Source organism: Atractosteus spatula, chromosome 28 (assembly GCF_055471065.1).
Source record: "Atractosteus spatula isolate fAtrSpa1 chromosome 28, fAtrSpa1.hap1, whole genome shotgun sequence".
NCBI classification, from domain to species: Eukaryota; Metazoa; Chordata; class Actinopteri; order Semionotiformes; family Lepisosteidae; genus Atractosteus; species Atractosteus spatula.
In genome coordinates this window covers 5366355-5384989 of record NC_142733.1, presented here as the reverse complement: position 1 = coordinate 5384989, position 18635 = coordinate 5366355, and the positions used below count along the sequence as shown (strand labels likewise).

General features: G+C 45.5%; 1 protein-coding gene across 1 annotated transcript in view; it reads left to right on the top strand.

Moving 5' to 3' along the window:
* Nucleotides 1-18635, top strand: part of fbn3 (fibrillin 3) — a 74224-nt gene that overhangs the window by 23024 nt on the left and 32565 nt on the right. The window contains exons 7-16 of the mRNA XM_088907551.1: nt 4197-4394; nt 4949-5074; nt 9579-9704; nt 13254-13406; nt 14795-14986; nt 15422-15565; nt 15787-15906; nt 16475-16600; nt 17352-17474; nt 17698-17973. Coding sequence (XP_088763677.1) covers nt 4197-4394; nt 4949-5074; nt 9579-9704; nt 13254-13406; nt 14795-14986; nt 15422-15565; nt 15787-15906; nt 16475-16600; nt 17352-17474; nt 17698-17973 — 1584 coding nt within the window. The remainder of the gene's footprint in view (nt 1-4196; nt 4395-4948; nt 5075-9578; nt 9705-13253; nt 13407-14794; nt 14987-15421; nt 15566-15786; nt 15907-16474; nt 16601-17351; nt 17475-17697; nt 17974-18635) is intronic.

The following is an 18635-nucleotide window of genomic DNA, read 5'->3' as shown; positions in this document are numbered from 1 at the left end:
TTTTAGCTGTCCGTGAAGTCTCACAGAAAAAAACTACAGAGCGGTACTTGCTTTAGCCACAGGGTTGACTATATTAAGTACAAAATGGAAACGAGCTAATCATCGACACGTTTTTACTTAAGGGCAGTGGGTCTTAGTGCCAGTTTCCTCAAACAAGATAGCCATGGTGCCAGAATCTGAGTCTTTGTGGCAACAACCCGTAAAAAGTCAACAATGCATCCTGTGTACTAAGAGCATGTGTGTTCGTGCAAAGATATGCTAATTGAAACATCTGTTGCAGCTCTTCGTTGAGCAAAGCATTGTATGAGCTTTGTGGTAGTTTATCAAATAGCAACAAGTGACACATACTGTATAGTGTTCTTGATACACCACCTGAGCCTGTATGATATTGAGCACAAACTCAAGTCTCCTGGAGCAAAGTCTGTCTCACTGGGATCTCTAGGAGAAGGCAGGGAGGGAAATTCCATATTTCCTTTCTACACTTAAGTGTGGATCAAGTGCTCCCCCTCCTATACAGAAATATGATTTGGGATCCTTTAGAATGTAGAAATGCAAGCTACTATAATTAATTATTATTACTCTATAAATACAAATACTAACATTTGTTTGATGTATAACTGTTCAAACCCTATTTGCACAAAACAACGTAGACTCTGCTCCATGCTTTTGACTTTTAAAGGTGACGTTGTTAGTTATAAAAAAAAAAGGTGCCAGCCACTTCATAAAGGTGCTCCGAAAGCATTTTGCTTTCCCTGCTTGAAGTGTTATCATATATATTGGCTGAAAATGCTCTTCCAAAACTCCCCACTTGGCGGTGGGAAGGACAGTTGTGTTGCACTGTGCTCTGATGTGAGTTGTTGAATGTTTATGCGTCTAAGTCTGTATAACAAGCATATTCTTCCCCATGTTTGTCAGCCTTGAGGAACAGTTTAGTAAGGGACCATTAACAATTAGCAGAAACATTAGTGTAAGAGTATACCCAAGAACATGCACAACAGGCAAGAGGTTGCACAGCATGTGAAATAAAAGAATGGGATTAAAGACTGACATCAGCTACTAATTTTCAGTGGCTGGTCAAGAATGTGAGGCCTTTGCTCTGGCTGCCCTTGAAAAGAACACGTTCTCAGGAGGAGGTGGTGGGAGGGGGGTCATTGCTTGTCCTGTTTAGGTGTCTTATAAATCACTCTGCTTTAAGAGGCCAGGCTGTTCGATACCGGAAACATTAAACTTCTGTCAGGAAAGCCTAGGAGTTTCTAATATTTCCTTTTTGCTAGAGAGTGCCTTGACCTTTTGCTTTTTGAGCACATTCTCCCCTTCCCCAACGTGAAGAAGTTAGGCTGTTGAGTTTTGCTATGGTATCATTTAATTTGGGTTCAAAGGCTCAAGATATTGGTGGAAACCACAGTTTGGCTCTTTTTCTTTCTTGTGACAAGATAAAGGAGCATCCAGCTCCATTCTGACTTTTATTCTGTTTAACTTGGCACTTGTGAAACCTGCACAGAAGGCAGATACTTGACCCTTGTAGAGTATCGTTACTTGATCCTGGACATTGTCTAGAATGTTTTACCTGTGTTACAAGGACTCCTCCTGCTGCTTTAGTACAAACACCACTCGATATTACTCCACTTTGCAGATTTCCATTACTTTTGGAAAATATAAACCTATTCTGATGTCCTAAAAAATTGGATGGTTAGTGATGAAATATCTCTGTAGGAGGTGATTAGTTTTTGCGAGATTTTCTTGGGAAGGGATGGCATTTTTCTGTAGAGTATGGAGGAGCAGGCAGCGTAGGAAAACTAAGGATAATGGCAGGGAAGGGGTTGGGTGAGGTTTGAGTGACCAAACATCCCACAGAAACAAAGGACAACAGCAGGAGGGGTACACTGTGTCCTCCTGTGTGATCTGTGCAGAGTGTAATAAATGTAGAAATTGCTTCCGAATGTTGCCAGCGTTCCTAAACTCCCAGTTGGCCCCTACACCACCCATTTCTAGCTCTCTGGAGTCAGAATGGGAATGTTCTCAGGCTACGGAGCTCACAGGAGTTTACCGGTTGGTTTTCCAGCTGTGTACAGAGGCTGCTTTCCTGAGCCCCTGGGGTCTGAGGCTGTGGCTTTGTAATTCTTAGTCAGCCTATTACAACCACGCTCATAACTCAAGAGTCTTTTGTTTGACGGGTGCTGTTCTGAGTGTGATTCTCAGGGCCTGCAACCAGATCAGCTGTGCTGCCCAATGCTGGAACAGCACTTTGTGAGCTTGCTTCTTTTCCCCCTGTTCCTGCATTATTCTTGGGTCATACGTAATGAGCACAACACATTGTGCAAAGGTTTGGGAGCTCACATTTCAGAATATTTTTTTTAAAGATCAAAGTATTGGAATATGGACTTTTTCCCAAATTCAAGCAGCTTTTCTTCCCATTCATGGCTCCTTTGATGAAATAGCACCGACCTTGTAGAGTTGGGTGGCCTTGCAGATCAACACTGCATGACCTTCTTATCTGTTCATTTCTGTAGGTGTTGGTTTTAATCTTGCACAGGCCAAAAACTTTTTTTACCATCTTAGGCTTGGTGAACTGCAATCTTTCTAAGAAACAGCATAGTCAGAAGAGGCATTTGAGCAACCAGGAGACAGAGGAATGATTTATTCTGACTGTTAATAAAACCATATAAAAATGCCTGACTTTCTTACACTATGCTAGTCTAAGCGGTATAATACAGTAAGTATTATATTATCATGTTGGGGTGGCATCGGCCTCCAAAGCACTTCAGAGCACTGCAGCTCCCTGCAGCAAGAGAGTAGTGTTTTGGCACAGTGGGTTGGGCTCTTGTCTGTATTGTCTTGGTTGAAATAGGGCCTGACAACACAATATCCTTGATTTGAGGGCACCTATCCTGTGCAGTACATCTCACAGTGTTAAGCATGCAAGGCAATCTGTGCTCAAATCAGAGTGTAAGTCAGAGGAGCACCAGAATCCGTCAGTGGGATAAAACAGTAATTAAATTCTGGATCCAGATGTTACAGGTACAACAGTAAGAAAATAAAAAATGTCAAGTTTAAAATAGGACAAGAGGTCCTGATGTGAATAGCATTGACATTGGTCTGGTTTACTTTAAATGAGTTAATTTGAGAGACCGGGGGGTCAGAAGGTGTGGTTGTCTTTTCTGTATACCTGGCCTGATTTTGTTTCCTAGCATTGGAGGATTGTAGTATATGGTACTGTATATGCTGGGAGATGGACAAAATCAGAGTTCCATACACGTCGGGCCACATTCAGCCTGGAGTGGTGTCTCTAGCCTCGTCTCCAGCCAGGCGGGATGATCAATCCCAGATGTTTGTTGCTTTGCTCAGCGGGTCTTTGGGCCTCAGAGGAGATTGACATGCCTGGCCTCAAATTGGCCAGGAAGATTGTGAGGTCACGGGAGTGAGCAGGGGGGAGGGGGGTGCCCTGGGGGACTGACTGCCTCCTGCTCTCAAGTCTGTCCTAGTTTAGGTGCAGTGCCGTTTTGTTTTTCATTAACCACAAGTGAGCCACAGGTTCAGAGGGGTTTACCTGCCATTTTGAGGGAAACATTTTAGGTCATTGAGAATAGCGATCTATTACCTGCTGCAAACTTCTGTACAGACTGTACTGAGGGGGCAGAACCATGATGCATCTGACTTTATTTTAAGTGCACACAAGTGGCAATTGCAAATGTGCATTGCAATAGGCAGCTCAGGATAAGGTAAAATGCTTATAATATTCCGCACCAGTTACCCACAGTTCATTCAACCACAAACAGACCTGTAGGAAATGTTCACTGTTCACTGTTTTGCCCCTGGACTTCTGAAGTGCAGTTTACTCAATTGCATACTACTTCCCAGTAAACAGCTCAGTCAGTGGCCACTGGTCCCTCACTAATTCCTGAAAGCAAAGCCACACTGGTGCTGTTTGAGCCAAGTTTGAATTGCTTCTCTCTCTGTCTGTCTCATTCACATTAATCCATTTTTTAAAAGATTTGTATAGAGTGATGCAAAATGGCCTGTCGAAACTCAGATTTTTACAGTTCCTTTCAGAAACTGATCTCTGCTTTGATGCAGGGGGCTTTGTAAATCCCCCTGCAGAGGCTTCTGTCAAAGGCCTCTTGGTGAGCCCTTCAGTTGGATATCAGACGACTTCATTCTTTTTCTCTGATTTCTCTTGCTTTCGGTCTCTCCTCCAGATTACCGCACTGGGCCCTGCTTCACTCAGGTCAACAACCAGATGTGCCAGGGTCAGCTGAGTGGCATCGTCTGCACCAAGACCCTCTGCTGTGCTACCATTGGCCGTGCTTGGGGTCACCCGTGCGAAATGTGCCCAGCCCAGCCACACCCCTGCCGACGTGGTTTCATCCCCAACGTTCGTACTGGGGCCTGCCAGGGTGAGCCTAACATCTGCGGGTCGGCTGGGGTTCCAGTTGAATTCATCAGTCCAATACCTTTCCCTGTTTGTAGAGATATCCCTGCCTGCATGTTCCCTGTTTCTGCCTGTGCATCACGGCACAATTTTAGGAGCTTTGCAAAACGCTCAAACGAGTCTCTTGCAGAATGTCTTCTGGAGCATGTCTTGAAAAGGTCTTGAGCAATTCATGGCTCCTTGTGTTCTTTCTGTATCTGCTAGATCACAAAGAAAGGAACAGTAATTGTAACTCCAAAGTATTACAAATAAGATTTCCATGCTGTGTCACTTAACATTCCCTAAGCTTTTATTTCACTGAAGGTTATTGATACCACCGTATTCAGAAGTTTACTGTACCAGAACATGAATGTAGCTTTGAAACAAAATTTTGCAAGGGTGATATTTTTAAATTATAAAAAGATTGGTTTTTCCTGTAATCGCTGATAGCTCTGATGGGTCTTACAGAAATGCTTTGGCTCAGTTTGTGCACATTCCCTAAATATCAGGCATCATGGATTCTGTCTCTCTCTCTCTCAGATGTGGACGAGTGCCAGGCCATTCCGGGGCTGTGCCAGGGTGGGAACTGCATCAACACTGTGGGGTCCTATGAGTGCAAGTGCCCTGCTGGGCACAAACAGAGCGAAGTCAACCAGAAGTGCGAGGGTGAGTGGGTGCACGGTGCGGGTTCGAGACTGAACGTTGCCCAGAATTTTTTAGACTTGTGCATTAGGTCTGTCTGGGCATGGGGGTGGCTTCAACTGGTAAACAAGCTTTTTCTCTTTTGGCCCTTCCATAAGGTCATATGGTTTTATTTTAATATTCATGAGTAAAGACTGATTAAATCATTCTTAATATTTTGCTGACATATTACAATGTACACAATTAAGAGGGTTTGTATCATGCCAGAAAGATTTCGTTGTGTGCGCTATTCACTTCTAGGACTCTGAAGTTCTGCAGTGTTGCCAGCAGCAGTTCCTCTGTATTTCTCATCCTAGACATTTGACCATTCAGACCCTAAATTGTCCTGGGACTGTTCCTGTATAAATTGCCTTTACATTGTCACGACTCCAGTCCCAGCAGTCCAGAAAAATTGTAGAGAGTCAGACCTGGAGAATACAGCAGCCAAGATCAGAGGTGTCTTCAGTGCTTCTGCAATGATTTGAAATCACTCTGCTCTACTGTGGTAGAGAAACCATATGAAACTCTCAAGTGGTGGCAGATATATATGAGGCAAAGCTAATTCTAAGCATGAATTGTTCTGGAGGTTCTGACTTCACACTTGTTAAAGGAATAAAATGATGATTGTGTTTCTTCTTTAGTGTATTAGTCCGAAAACATTCTGGTAGGTTAATGTGTGTCTGCCCTGCGATGCACTGGTGTCCCATCCATGGCGTACCCTGCCTTGTGCCCATTGCTTGCCGGGATAGGCTCTGGCTGCCCTCTGACCCTGAATTGAAAGCAGCAATTAGAAAATGGCTGGACAGATGGATGGGCTCATGGCTAAGAACCCTCAACCGCACACAGGAGAATGAGGGAGTGCAGGCTGACACCTCCACCCCACCCACCCACCTTCCAGCCAACCACAGATGTTCGTGACGTGCCCTAAGCACCAAGTGGTGTTTACTGGAGTTTCTGTACTATAAATGTATCCTTTACAACAGCCCAAGTGACAGTCTCAATCCATCCCATTTCAAAGCTTTATTTCCTATTCTTTGGTCCCTTTTATAAGGCCTCCCAACAAGTGTTTGCGTTACTGTTGTGCAAATACTGACTGTAGTCCTGTGCATTGGTGTCTTATGAGCACTGATCAGCAGTTCAGGTTTCAATCCTGTATATGTGCTGCATTCCGTGGCGCTGCTTCAGCCAGAATTTAAACAATGCAAAGTGAAAACAAACAAGGACCTTTCAAGAGTCATGGTGAAAGTTTGTATCACATCCTGCTCTTCAGGAAGATATGTGGTCTCATTCTTGTTGCTGTAGCTAAAGGAATTAGAGGTTGCTTTTAGTATCATGCCATTATTTATGTGTGTGTTTGTCCCACGCTAAAGGGGAGGAACATGTCCAGTACAGTGCTGTATTGCGAGTGTTTCTTTTATTGGCTTGCCGGTACTGGCCTGAGCTAAGAGATTAGACTCAAAATCCTCACGGGAAGACATGTAGAGGAAAAACTGAGGTTGTGAAGTCGTGGGTGTATTTGTGTTCAACACTGTTATGTGAAACCATCTGTGGTTGGCGGGTCTAGCTAAGCACATGTAAGGGTCATTCAGAAACCTCTGAATCTGGTGTCGAAGGAATCACAAGAGGCCATTGCTTGTGCTGCTAAAAGGACCAGGGTGGGATATTCTCTATTGCTTTGTTTTCTTCTTTGTGTTTGTAATTTTCAAATCAGATCATATCACATGCTGGAAATTAAAAAAAAAGCCTTGTCCTGTGTTCAGACTTCTGCTTGCATTTCAAATTTGCTTTAGCACTGTGGTCTCTAGGGCCAAAAAAGGCGAGGCTTGCATTTTCTGGTTTCTTCTTTTCTAGAGGGGTCTGCTGAGTTAAGAGATAAGTACATGCCTATACATAGAAACACTTGGCAGATGGCGTTATCTGTATCACTCCTCCTTTCATCACTGTCCGCTGACAAAGGGGATTAGTAATGATCAGCCTGAAGGCTTAAAGGGTAACTTTAGCTGGGAAGAAGCTCAATGAGCTAGGCTCTAGTCAGAACTGCGTAGATCGGAATCACGTTAAGTTGCGTATCTGTCGAACTGGGAGTGGGGAGGTGTTCTTTTTTGATCTTTGTGTGTGAGCATAGCTGCTTCTGAGAGTCCCTGGAAAGAGCTGATCCATGCTTTAGGGGTGGGCGGGTGAGTCCATTCCAGCCAGCTGAGGTCACCGCTTAGTACGAGTCCAGGAGCATCCTTTAATTAAAATGTCAGGTAGCGCTTGGCTTCTGGCTCCTGAACAGCGTGTCAAGCTAGTGAAGGGGTGGGATTATCTTAACTACAAGCTGAACGAACACTCCTTAGCCTTTGACTGCCAGAAAGGTGCTCTCTGTCCTTTGAAGCACAGTATTGCGAGTGGGGGCTGGGAAGAGGGCTGGGGGGGTCGAAGTGTTAATTGCGGGACAATGAGAGACTGTAGAGTTAAAGTCCCTGGGCACTCAGATCCATGGCTGTTTAGTCTCCCAGCTGGGATAGCGAGGAAAAGGGTGGGAGGGAGTGGGGGAAACCTGGGTTGGTGAGATGCAAAAAGTTTTCTGGGACGAGAAGGGCGTTGTTAACATCTCAATAAGTTTCCAAAAAAGAAGCTGGAGAAAAACCTAAAGTTCGAGGTGCAAATCATTGGGGTGAGGGGTGGGGGGAATCATAAGCTATAAATTATGTGTAGGGAATCTTTTATTTCACTTACAAATAGGTGAGGGGTTTTGGCTGATTGCCGAGAGAGTGGCACTGGAACACCAGGCTTCAAAGCCCAGCCTGCAGGAGGAGTGCACTTCCGTCTGATATTAGAGCGTGGAGGTGTGCTTAGATCAGTGATGCTTCTCCCGTGTGAATAAAATTGTGCTCCTTGGAAGCAGAAATATGCTGCATTTGGGGCAAGACTCACACTTTTTTTCATTTCGGTATCTTTTGATTTCATAAATCCAGTTCTCTGGTCACACTTCCAGGTGTTAGCATCTGGACAAACCAAGGGAAAAGAATTTATGAAGGAAGAGAGAGGACCATAGGCTAAGATTTGCTTATTATTACAAGGAAACCTTCCAAAGTCCCCTGATTCACTCACACACACACACAGGCTTGCAGACCTGTGCAGTGGCCATTTATCCAGATGGCAGACATTTCCTTTTCAATACAGCTGTCTGTCTGCTGTGAGTAAAGTCTGGGCTTGTTCATGCGGAATGCTGACTGCAGGTTTTGTTCTCCTCTTTAACAACGTTGGACGTCCTCTTATAGAGGTTCTCAGCTGGGTCACGCAGTGCCCCCTTTACAGGAACGACTATTCCAGCAACAGGCTTCAAGTTTTTTAACCTACTGCATGCAGATGGACCCTACTGTACCTTTTGTTTATAATATGATCGAATCTCCAATGTGCCTACACCAAATTGAGATTTACTGAGATAGAATCTTTCCTCTATTATATGTATGGATGTATATGCACAACGTTATTGAGCTTTACGTATATAATATACTGTATACATAACATCATATCCTTATCAGCCTTTTCTGATCCACCCCTGGATCAATCCTTTAGCTGCTGGCTATCCATGTCCATCCTGCTCCTCTAACCATCTGGATTTTATCACATCATCTAACAGGGGGTTGGTGTCATCTTTCAGTTGTTTTTTCTTTGCTTGTGGGATTCAGCTTAGTGTTTCCTTGGTCCAACATGTGCAACATTATAAAGGAAGACAATGGTTTTTTGTCACAAGCGGTTGGCCGACTGTTCATTCCAAACCCTCATATCTTGGGCAGGGATTTCTGGTACAGATCTCAGGGAAGCAGGGAGAGGTGGGCGTTGCAAATACACAAATCAGAAAGCAGTGTGCCTGCATCAGGAGTGTTTCCCTAAGGCAGATTTTCAGTTTCCTACAGTAGATTTCTGTCATGTCGCAGTATTTTACTGGCTTCAAGAAGAAAAACACATCCTGCCAGCTCTGCTGTGTTCTAAACCAGTTTAACACCTAGAGTAAATGCCCCCCGATGTATTAATATGATGTATTAAAAAGGTGGAAAGGATTTTAATCATAGAGGAGTCGAGACTTTATCTTGTCCTGTTTACTACAAGCAGCTCTGAAGCAATATGAAATGAGAGGGTCTCCTATACAATGAAATGCTGCAAGATATGAAATTTCAGGAGAGCTGATCCCTGGCTCCCAGTTAAGGCCGGAGCAGAGTTGCTCAGATGGGACAAGCACGGCCGCTGGAAGAATCCTGCAGCTGGATTCCGAGATCATGCGGTCAGGGGAAAGGATTACACGGTGGCCGCCTCTCCCCAGCAAGGGAGCCAGGCCTTCTCCCAATCCAGCTTTCCCATGAAGCAGAGAAGGCTGACACTGCAGGGTCAGCACTGAGCAATGGCTGTAGCTGTGCTGTTGTGCAGTGATGTATGTTTGCCTTGAGAGTTCTGACCGGGCCCGCCTGGCCACCTGACTGCTCTGTGCTGTGTGTCTGTTCAGACATCGACGAGTGCAGCACCATCTCTGGAGTCTGTGGTGGTGGGGAGTGTACCAACACAGCGGGCAGCTACGTCTGTACTTGTCCCCGTGGCTATGTCACCAGCGCAGATGGTTCCAGATGTGTGGGTAAGTGGCTTCCTCTTGCCTTGGCTCTGAGACCTAGGCTTATGGAACATTTTATTTGCATGAAATATTTGGATTTCAGAGGCGATTGTTAAATGCCTCTCTCAGGGGGAACTTTTTGTCAAAGAACAGATAACCAGTCCAGCTCTCATGAAGAGACTTCTTCAGCGAGCTCGTTTCTTTTTGGAACAAACGGACATTTGTAGCCCATCCTGCAGGAACTCACAATAATCCCATGCCTGTCGGGGTGACGTTATGAACATGTGGATTTGAATTAAAAGACAGGGCGTTTCCCCTGTGTGTGTGAACTTACAACTCCACCTTTAAGCATCCATCTGGACGTCATTCAAGTGGTGCCAAATTTAAGCGAGGCTTACAACAGACTCAATTATCCAATTCCATCCAATGTGAAAATCTGAACACCTTTTTCTTGGTGTCGGAACCTTCAATTGGAAAATCCTTCCATTGAAGAATTTTGGAAGAGTTTCCCATGTTAAAATACAAAGATTTCCTTATTCATTGTCTACACTATGCCATTCTGACACCTGTGTGCCGTTTTTGTTGTTTGTTTATTTTGTGTGAAATGTAAATACCTGTCTTCAAAACATCAAACCGACTTGACGTTGATCTCACTTGGATCTCTTAGGCGTTCACATTGGACCATTTAGTGGTAATGTAAACGCATCTGGGATCACTTATAGGCGGAGGCGAGTGATCGAATTTGACACCAGAATAACAGAATGGGCCAGGGACATCTAGAAAATTGCGGGCTCTGAATTTCATACAAACTGTGCCAACGATGGAAAATATTACGCTGTGGTTATAAATTTTTGTTAAATGCAACAAAGAACCTGCCAGTCAGAAACGTAGGTGTAGATTGAAGGAGAACATGGCTGGAAGAAATGAGCTGTTCGGCACATTCGGGTGAGTGAGGTCTCTCTTTCAGAGCCCGACTGGGCAGCCCTCATGAACATTCACCATGGGAGATCTGCACTGTGCGTTCACAGACATTGCCTACCTTTTCCCTGCTGTGCTATTTCCGTCCCATCGCACACGATTTTCCGAAGTTTGCGTTTCACACCTCCCTGTGCTGAGCCGATGTTGCTATGCTCGAGAGCACTTTCCTCCGTTGTTTTACGGAGGTGGACCACAGTCACTGCTTAAGATGCATTTTGGTTCTTTTCAATAACACAGCAACAAACAAAGTGGGGGTGGGGCCAGGGGGGGGAGAAGGGGGGGGGGGGCTCACACACCAAAAACAACAGGGAAAGGTGGCAGGTACATGCAGCACCTTATTTAAGATAAAAAAATCACCTGACTGCGTTATCGCAGTGCTTGTGCTGGCAAAAAGCATCCTACCCGTACTTCTTTCAATAAGAACGGTTTCTGCAAAAGAGACCGTCCAAAGCACAGTGCAAGGGTACATCAGTCTCTTGCTAGGGTGGCTGGGGTTTTTGAGAATGGGCCGCCTGCTCTGTGCTGTACCTCCTCAGCATACCCCTCTGTCAGTCCTAAACGCCGAAGTGGACACATCATGCAGAAGCTATTTCCCCCAGCTAACGTTTAAATATTGTTTCTGGCCGAGAGGCCGTTTTTTTCCCTTACTGCAGGGGTCCTGCCTGCTTTCTCGCATGGCCTCCCTCTCTTTCTCCTGCTCTCTTTCTCGTCTTTCTCCTCTTCCTGGTTTTTCAGACGGCTGGATGGTCGTAGGTCCCTTCCCTTGCAAACCACAGCATCCCAGGGCGCCAATAGAAAAAAAAATAACACCCTAGAGTTAGATTAGGGTTTTTGATAGGTCCCTGTTGTTTCTCTGTCATGGCTGACAGTGCAACATCCCAGATCGCTGGGCAGGTATATGCGTTTTTGTGTTTTCACATCGCTTGAAGGATGGATAGATTTTTCTGTCTCTGAGTACGTGCTATTCTAAGGAAGGTTTCCCAATCCAGACTTAGTCTTCAGTCTCCAAACTGCCCCTTGCTAATGTGACCTAGATTCTTTGAATACAATGGGGGCCCCTTAACAGCACCCCCTCCCTCACAGAGGTGAGCCAGGAATGGGGGGCCGGGGGGGGCGCTCAGAATGCCAGTGGCTTAATATTTGGAAGGGGCCTGCTCCTGCGCTGGCTCTGAACTGTGTGTAGAACAAGCCCTGGGGGAGCTGTTCAGAGCGACACTAATCAGTTCTAATGCCCTGTCGCAATGTAAAACCTCAGTCTGTAAAAGGCTCTGCAAAATTAAAGCATGCATTTGTGAACAAGGTCTGTTTCTAATTTCTTTCATGCCCCCCCCCCCAACACACACACTCCAAATCTCCCCCCTTTCTCTCCCTTCCTGCCCCCAGCTGGTGTACTCACAGGGGAGCAGTCCAGCACTGCTTAAAGTGTACTGCTGCAGCCCCAGACGAACAGCTTCTCATGTCCGATGTAATTGGCTGAGATTGCTCCACATGGAACTGATTAATTCCAGACTGCTGGCTCGTTTGTCTAGTTAATCACCTAGCACCCCTTCCCTCTCCCAACCAGACGCACACACCCCCCTACCAAGAATGGACCCCCCCCCCCCCTTCCATACACACCATCCCCAGCTGATCCCAAACTCCTGAAAAAGTCACATCTGGAATTAACCGATCTAAAAGTACATCAAATACCCATCTGTGGCCACTGGCTGCATGCTCTCCACCTTCAGAAAGAGTCCCCTATCTAAATGCCCTGGAGTTACTTAGAATAGCCCGTTTGACATGTCCCTGTTTCTTTTCTGTTATGGTTTGTAGGCTTTCCAATCAAACTACCAAGAAACAACAGCGTCCTCAAGCTTTCAGCCAAATAAAAGTCTTTCTTTGGCATTTCAAGATACTTTGCTGTAGATTTGCCTTGGGCTTCATCCCTTCATCCATCATTCCCTTCCATTACAATAAACCTGTCTGCTTTGGTAACTCTCATGACATGTTACAAAATGGATTTATTCCAGGATTATCAATTTAAATCAAATTGATTCTCCTTAATATGTGTAATTTGTTCTTAAACTGCACAGATTCCTCTGTTATGTGGTATGCTTAGGTGACTATTGTACAAAATGTGCTCACGGTAAAAATATCCTATGGAGTCAGTGTTCTGTGTAGCCCTCATAGTTATTATGATTATCACGACCCTGATCGCTTAGAAAAGGTTTAGGAAATGGATGGATTAACTCCAGAAAATAAAAGTGGTAACTGATGCAGGTTTCAGCTCTGTTCCTTGAAAGGAAGCATTCTTAGAAATGACAAATGCTCAGAGCTCGGCATAATCCATGCATTTCCCAAATTACTCCATTCTTTGCTTTTCTTTGACTTTGTTCTGATGTTGAATGTCATGTTAAGTGTCTCGTGTGCCTCTCTGCAGGATTCTCACATGATGTACATGAGCTGTTACTGTATGCAGCTAGTATTACTGCAACAACCAGGCAGTCAGCCTGATCTCAGTTTTACTGCAACAACCAGGCAGTCAGCTTGTTCTCAGTGCTCCCGTGGGACACTCTGTGACCTGTGTGATCAGCGAACTCCTCTTCCCCTGTGCAGACCAGCGGGTGGGCACCTGTTTCTCCGCCCTGGCAGGCGGGCGCTGCGCAAGCGAGCTGACGGGACAGTACACCAAGATGCAGTGCTGCTGTGACACGGGCCGCTGCTGGGCCGTGGGGCAGATCCCCGAAATGTGTCCCGTCAGGGGTTCTGGTGAGTGTCTGCATCCCTGTCCGCACCTTTACACCAGCTTGAGAACTTTCCTAAAGACAGAGGGTGATGCCACTGTCATTGTGCAGGTGCCTTCCTGTGGGCTGTCCAGATTGTTAGTCATTGCCTTTATATCAGGGGTGCTTAGTCCTGGTCCAGGAGGGCTGGGGTGTTTCCACATTTTTAGTTCTCTTTAAAGCATCTTTTAAGCCTATTTGTAACTGATTTAGCTCATCTTAACCCATGTCATCATCTTTTACGATAAAAGCACCTGCCAAATAAATAAGAAAATGTATTCCTGGGAAATACTAGCGGTAATTAACACGGCCCCTCTGCTTTCACTCATCCTCCTCCGGTTCTCCCCTTGCGCAGTGTGGTCTTCAGGGCGCCGGCTGGATTTTGTCCTGTTCAGTCCATTGTGAATGTGCAGCTATAAATAGAAATGATCCGACTCATTTTTAATGCAAGTCCCAGTTCGTGTTTCCACAGAGTGGCCCTGTGCCTGACTGCTTCTCAGACGAGCTCCAACCCATTCAGGACAGGAAATACTGGTCTAACTAATCTGCTGAGGCCCCTGTAACGTCACCGATAGCCTGATTGCCACTCATTTTCCTGAGAAACTAAGGAAACAAGCATACATTAAAAGGATTGGGGCCACTCTAATAACCCTAATGCCACTAAATTTGCCTAGAACACAAATTCCACTTTTCCCCTGGCAGTCTGAAAGAGGACTAGCTGGCCTCCTCATAATTCTCAGTGTGTGTTTAACCCCCCTGGTCCTCATCAGCAAAAGAGGCCTCTTTTTGGCTGAAGCAGACCCAGGCTGGACACTAATTCAGTGATCAGCTGGTGCAAATACCTAAAACCATTGCTGATCCTAGTAACAATTTCAGGTTATATCCATTGCACATACTCTATATACCAGATATTTACTTTTAAGTAGTAAAGGCTTTTCTCCAACCCAATCCATTACAGAGCACTCACGGAATTGTGAATTTTTACCTTTGTCAGGACTCATTTCAAGATGACTAATAGAATTGATCAGATATGTCTTTTGTGTTGGACAGGGGGCAGCAGAGGTTTAAAGTGAACAGTCTTTTTTTGCCTCAGTCCAGATCGTAGAACACGTAAATAGTAAATCATAGAAAACAAGTTTTAGTTTTAGTTCTTTAGTGGTGTAAAAAATCTTCATGCAATGCGGGGATGGTTGCTGTAAGTCAGGGGTCTCTGATTCTGTATGGCCATAGTGACTGCAGGTCTTCTGGACTGGACCAATTTAACAATTTTCTCCCAGTGTCCAGGTGCTGCTGCTTTAAATTTAGGCCTGCTCTAAATCAGTGTCCATGCTCTTGTGGTGCAGTAGTCACTTTGGTCTCCATTCTCTGTTCTAGATGAGTACCGCCGCCTGTGTATCGCAGGGGTACCCTACGGGACAGGAAACAATGGGGGCTTCACTGGGGGGGGCATTAACTACAGACCAAACACTGGGTGGCCAACTGGCAATGGAGGTCACCACGGCAACGGAGGAGGAATTATAGGGGGCGGAGGTTTCGGAGGAAATGGTGGCCCAAGCCCTAACATCGGTGAGTGGTACCATCACGTTGACTTGTCTTCTACCAGGGTGGCCAAAACTGTATTGCTTTCCAAGGCATTTGGAAAAATAAATGGTCTTTTCTAAGAATCACTGTGCTTTAAAAGAAGAAATGTTTATTTGTGCTTTTCTCTAACCATCAAAGATTTTTAAAGCACTAGCTGACATTTCTTGTTGTGTTGCGTCTCATTCTTCGTGAGAATTGTATTTGTGATGGTCAAAGGTCTTCATTATTTGTCAGTACTGTACCCATTCCCTGGCTGTACGATTTGTTCTTCATATGTATTTTCTTTTATTGTTCCCATATGGCTTAGAACATGGTTTTGCATGCTTGTCATTTCCTCTCAGTGGTGTACACATGAGTTTGAAGTTTTTTGACAAGGCTGTCTGACTATTCTGCTGTCTTTTCACGTGTGTGCCTGTGCAGGCACAGTCACACTGAACGAGACCATCGATGTGTGCAAGCATTTCACCAACCTCTGTCTGAATGGCCGCTGCATCCCCACTCACTCCAGCTACCGCTGCGAGTGCAACTTGGGCTTCCGCCAGGATGTGCGCGGGGAGTGTATCGGTAGGTGCTCCGCTGCGCTGTGCCTGCTGAGGCACTGTCTTTGCTACCACCTTCAGGCCACTTGGAGGAACGCCTTGTTTTGTCTGAATACCAGAACTCCGGTCCTGGACTTCCTCTGCATTGTTTATTGAGCCCATAGTCGAAGTATTAGTAAAAAGTAGGAAAACAGTGGAAATGATCACAACTCTGTTTTTTGCTCTCTCATTTTATCCTGCCCTCAGATGTGGACGAATGTGTCAGCAATCCCTGTGTGAACGGCGACTGTGTGAACACCCCAGGATCATACCACTGCAAGTGCCACGATGGTTACCAGAGCACCTCTACCAAGCAGGCCTGTATTGGTATGTTCCTATTGTTCTGCCACAGATGGCTGAAACTTTCTCACCCAGTCAGCTCGTAGGTCAGAGATGGCTGAAAGTTTCTTGCCCAATCAGCTCGTAGATCAGAGATGGCTAAAACTTTCTCAGCCAATCAGCATTTAGGCCAGACATGGCTGAAATTTTTTCTACCAGTTTGGATGTAGTGAGTGATGGTTCCCAGGGTATCAAAGTACAAGTAAAATATTAAAATCCCTTTGGTCAACCTCACTGGCATTTGTTTTAACATGGAATACATATCACCTTATAGTAATATAAACTCAAAGTACTCATTGGTTCTTTTTTATTCAGCTATACACATTGTGTACAGCGAGTGTGCTACAATTATAAACGAGAAGAGGCGGTTTGTCCCATGTAGCTCATTTGGTAGTTAATTGAGTATTGACTTCAACCACATGGCTGGGTAGCTTGTTCCACACTTTCCACCCTTTGTGCAAACAGCTCCCTAGGAAGTTCCTCATTAGGCCTGTCTGTAGTTTTCCTGTGTCGGGCCAGCAGAGGTCACTCTTCAGGCTGCCCCTCTCTTCCTCAGATATCGACGAGTGTATTGTCAACGGCGTTATGTGCCGCAATGGCCGCTGTGTCAACACCGACGGCAGTTTCCAGTGCATCTGCAACGCCGGTTTTGAGCTCACCCCCGATGGCAAGAACTGTATAGGTGGGTACTGCTGCAGCGTCTCCACCATTGCCCTCCTCTCACTGAGGAAAATAAGTACTGTCCCGTCGATCGTCACAGCATGCAATTGCTGATGCAATTTAACAAAGACATGCTTGGACTATTGCATGGCAGGGTGTGCTGACCTTTGGTGTTCGTTCTTGTTTTGCTTATTTTTAAATTAATTTTAAATTAGTCACTGCCTGGAGCCACCTGTTCATTACCGACTTGCTCTTGGCTAGTAATAACACAGGACTCTTTGCAAATGTGAACTGAGTCAATGAGCCTGCATTAAGAGTGCAGCTAAGATTTTGGCTATTCTTTGGCCAGATTTTAAAATCTGACTAAGATCAGACTTTTTTTTAAATATTTGCAAATAAATGCTTCTTCTAATGGTTTGTTGCAGTGTGTTATGTGTTTATGTGTAAGAGCATGTGTATGACCTGCTAAAGAAAGTGGAAAATGGTAAAATGAGATATCATTCTCCTATCATAACAAAGCCACAGTTAAAATCTTCAATGTAGAACTGCAGCATGATGAATTGTAGTTTTTCAACCCCGTTTTTTGCAACAACAGAATGAAAGCACGAATTAATGAAACCTGGAGGTAGGACCCATTGCACAGCCATGAATGTCAGACACCACCTCTGGATGTGGCCTTGTACTGTATGATACATGACTTAACAATTCCCAATTACAGTATGCACAGTAAGTGATGTCATAGTTCATTTAATCTTCCCCTGTTCTTCTCTCAGACCACGATGAGTGTGCCACCACCAACATGTGTCTCAATGGGATGTGCATCAATGAAGATGGCAGCTTCAAGTGCATCTGTAAACCAGGCTTTGCCCTGGCGCCCAGTGGCCGCTACTGTACTGGTATGGGGCATTTCTCCTGCTCTTCTCCGTGGTTATTTATTCATCACAGATAACGTCTTGCAACGCAGGATTGTTGCCGTTGTTTTTAATGTTGTGTTTAACGTCTGATTTCTGTGATCTTACCAACCTGGATGCCCTTCTCCTCTCTCTCTTTTCTACTTGTGCCGTCTTGCGTGCTGTATGTTTCCCACAACCCCCCCTCCCCCGGGTCCGGGTTGCTCAGACATCGACGAGTGCCAGACGCCGGGGATTTGCATGAACGGGCGCTGCATCAACTCGGAGGGCTCCTACCGCTGCGAGTGTCCGCCAGGCCTGGCCATCGACGTGGACGGGCGCGTCTGCGTGGACACGCACATGCGCAGCACCTGCTACGGGGCCATCAAGATGGGCACCTGCTCCCGGCCCCTCCCCGGAGCCGTTACGAAATCAGAGTGCTGCTGCACCAGCCCCGAGCACGGCTTCGGGGAGCCCTGCCTGCCCTGCCCGGCCCGCAGCTCAGGTGATCACACTTGTATTTCACGCCTCGGGTCGGGACGTTCCTCTTGTCGTGCAATCCACCAAAATACAAAAACACAAGACTAAACTGCTCATTTAAGACACAGTTGTGAGTTATATCTGATGCATGGCATTGCATCGACACACAATGTCAAATGTAAGCAAAACAATAATATTTAAGGAATTCATACAGTATTGACTTGTATACAAACTCTGCCTGCATTTGACATCTGTACTCTATCGTTGAGGTGAGTATACTGGACACACCTACCTTACCTGTGGATGTGGCGACATAAGAGCATGTTAGAAAGGATAAGAGCTCATTTGTCCCATTTATCACTCTGCTCTTGTGAACTTGACCATGTTAAAAGTCTTCTACTTGTGTTGTAATTTGTCTCAGCCTCCGCCCAGGACTGAAAATGCAGTTAGCAGCTTCTCTGTTCTTCAGGAATCTGCGCACCACAGATTGTATTTCACTGCTGTTGCAAGCCCCGTGTTTGTCCTTTCAGCTGTGCCTGGCTGGATTCCGCCCTTTTCTCCTGTGGTCAATAGCTTGTTGCAGCAATAAAAAACCAGTCAGGGCGAACAATTTCCTGAAGTCACTTGCTGCGCTGAAGAGTCGGGGGGTGGTAGTGGAGGACTGGGAGTGTGCGGAGCTGCTGTGTT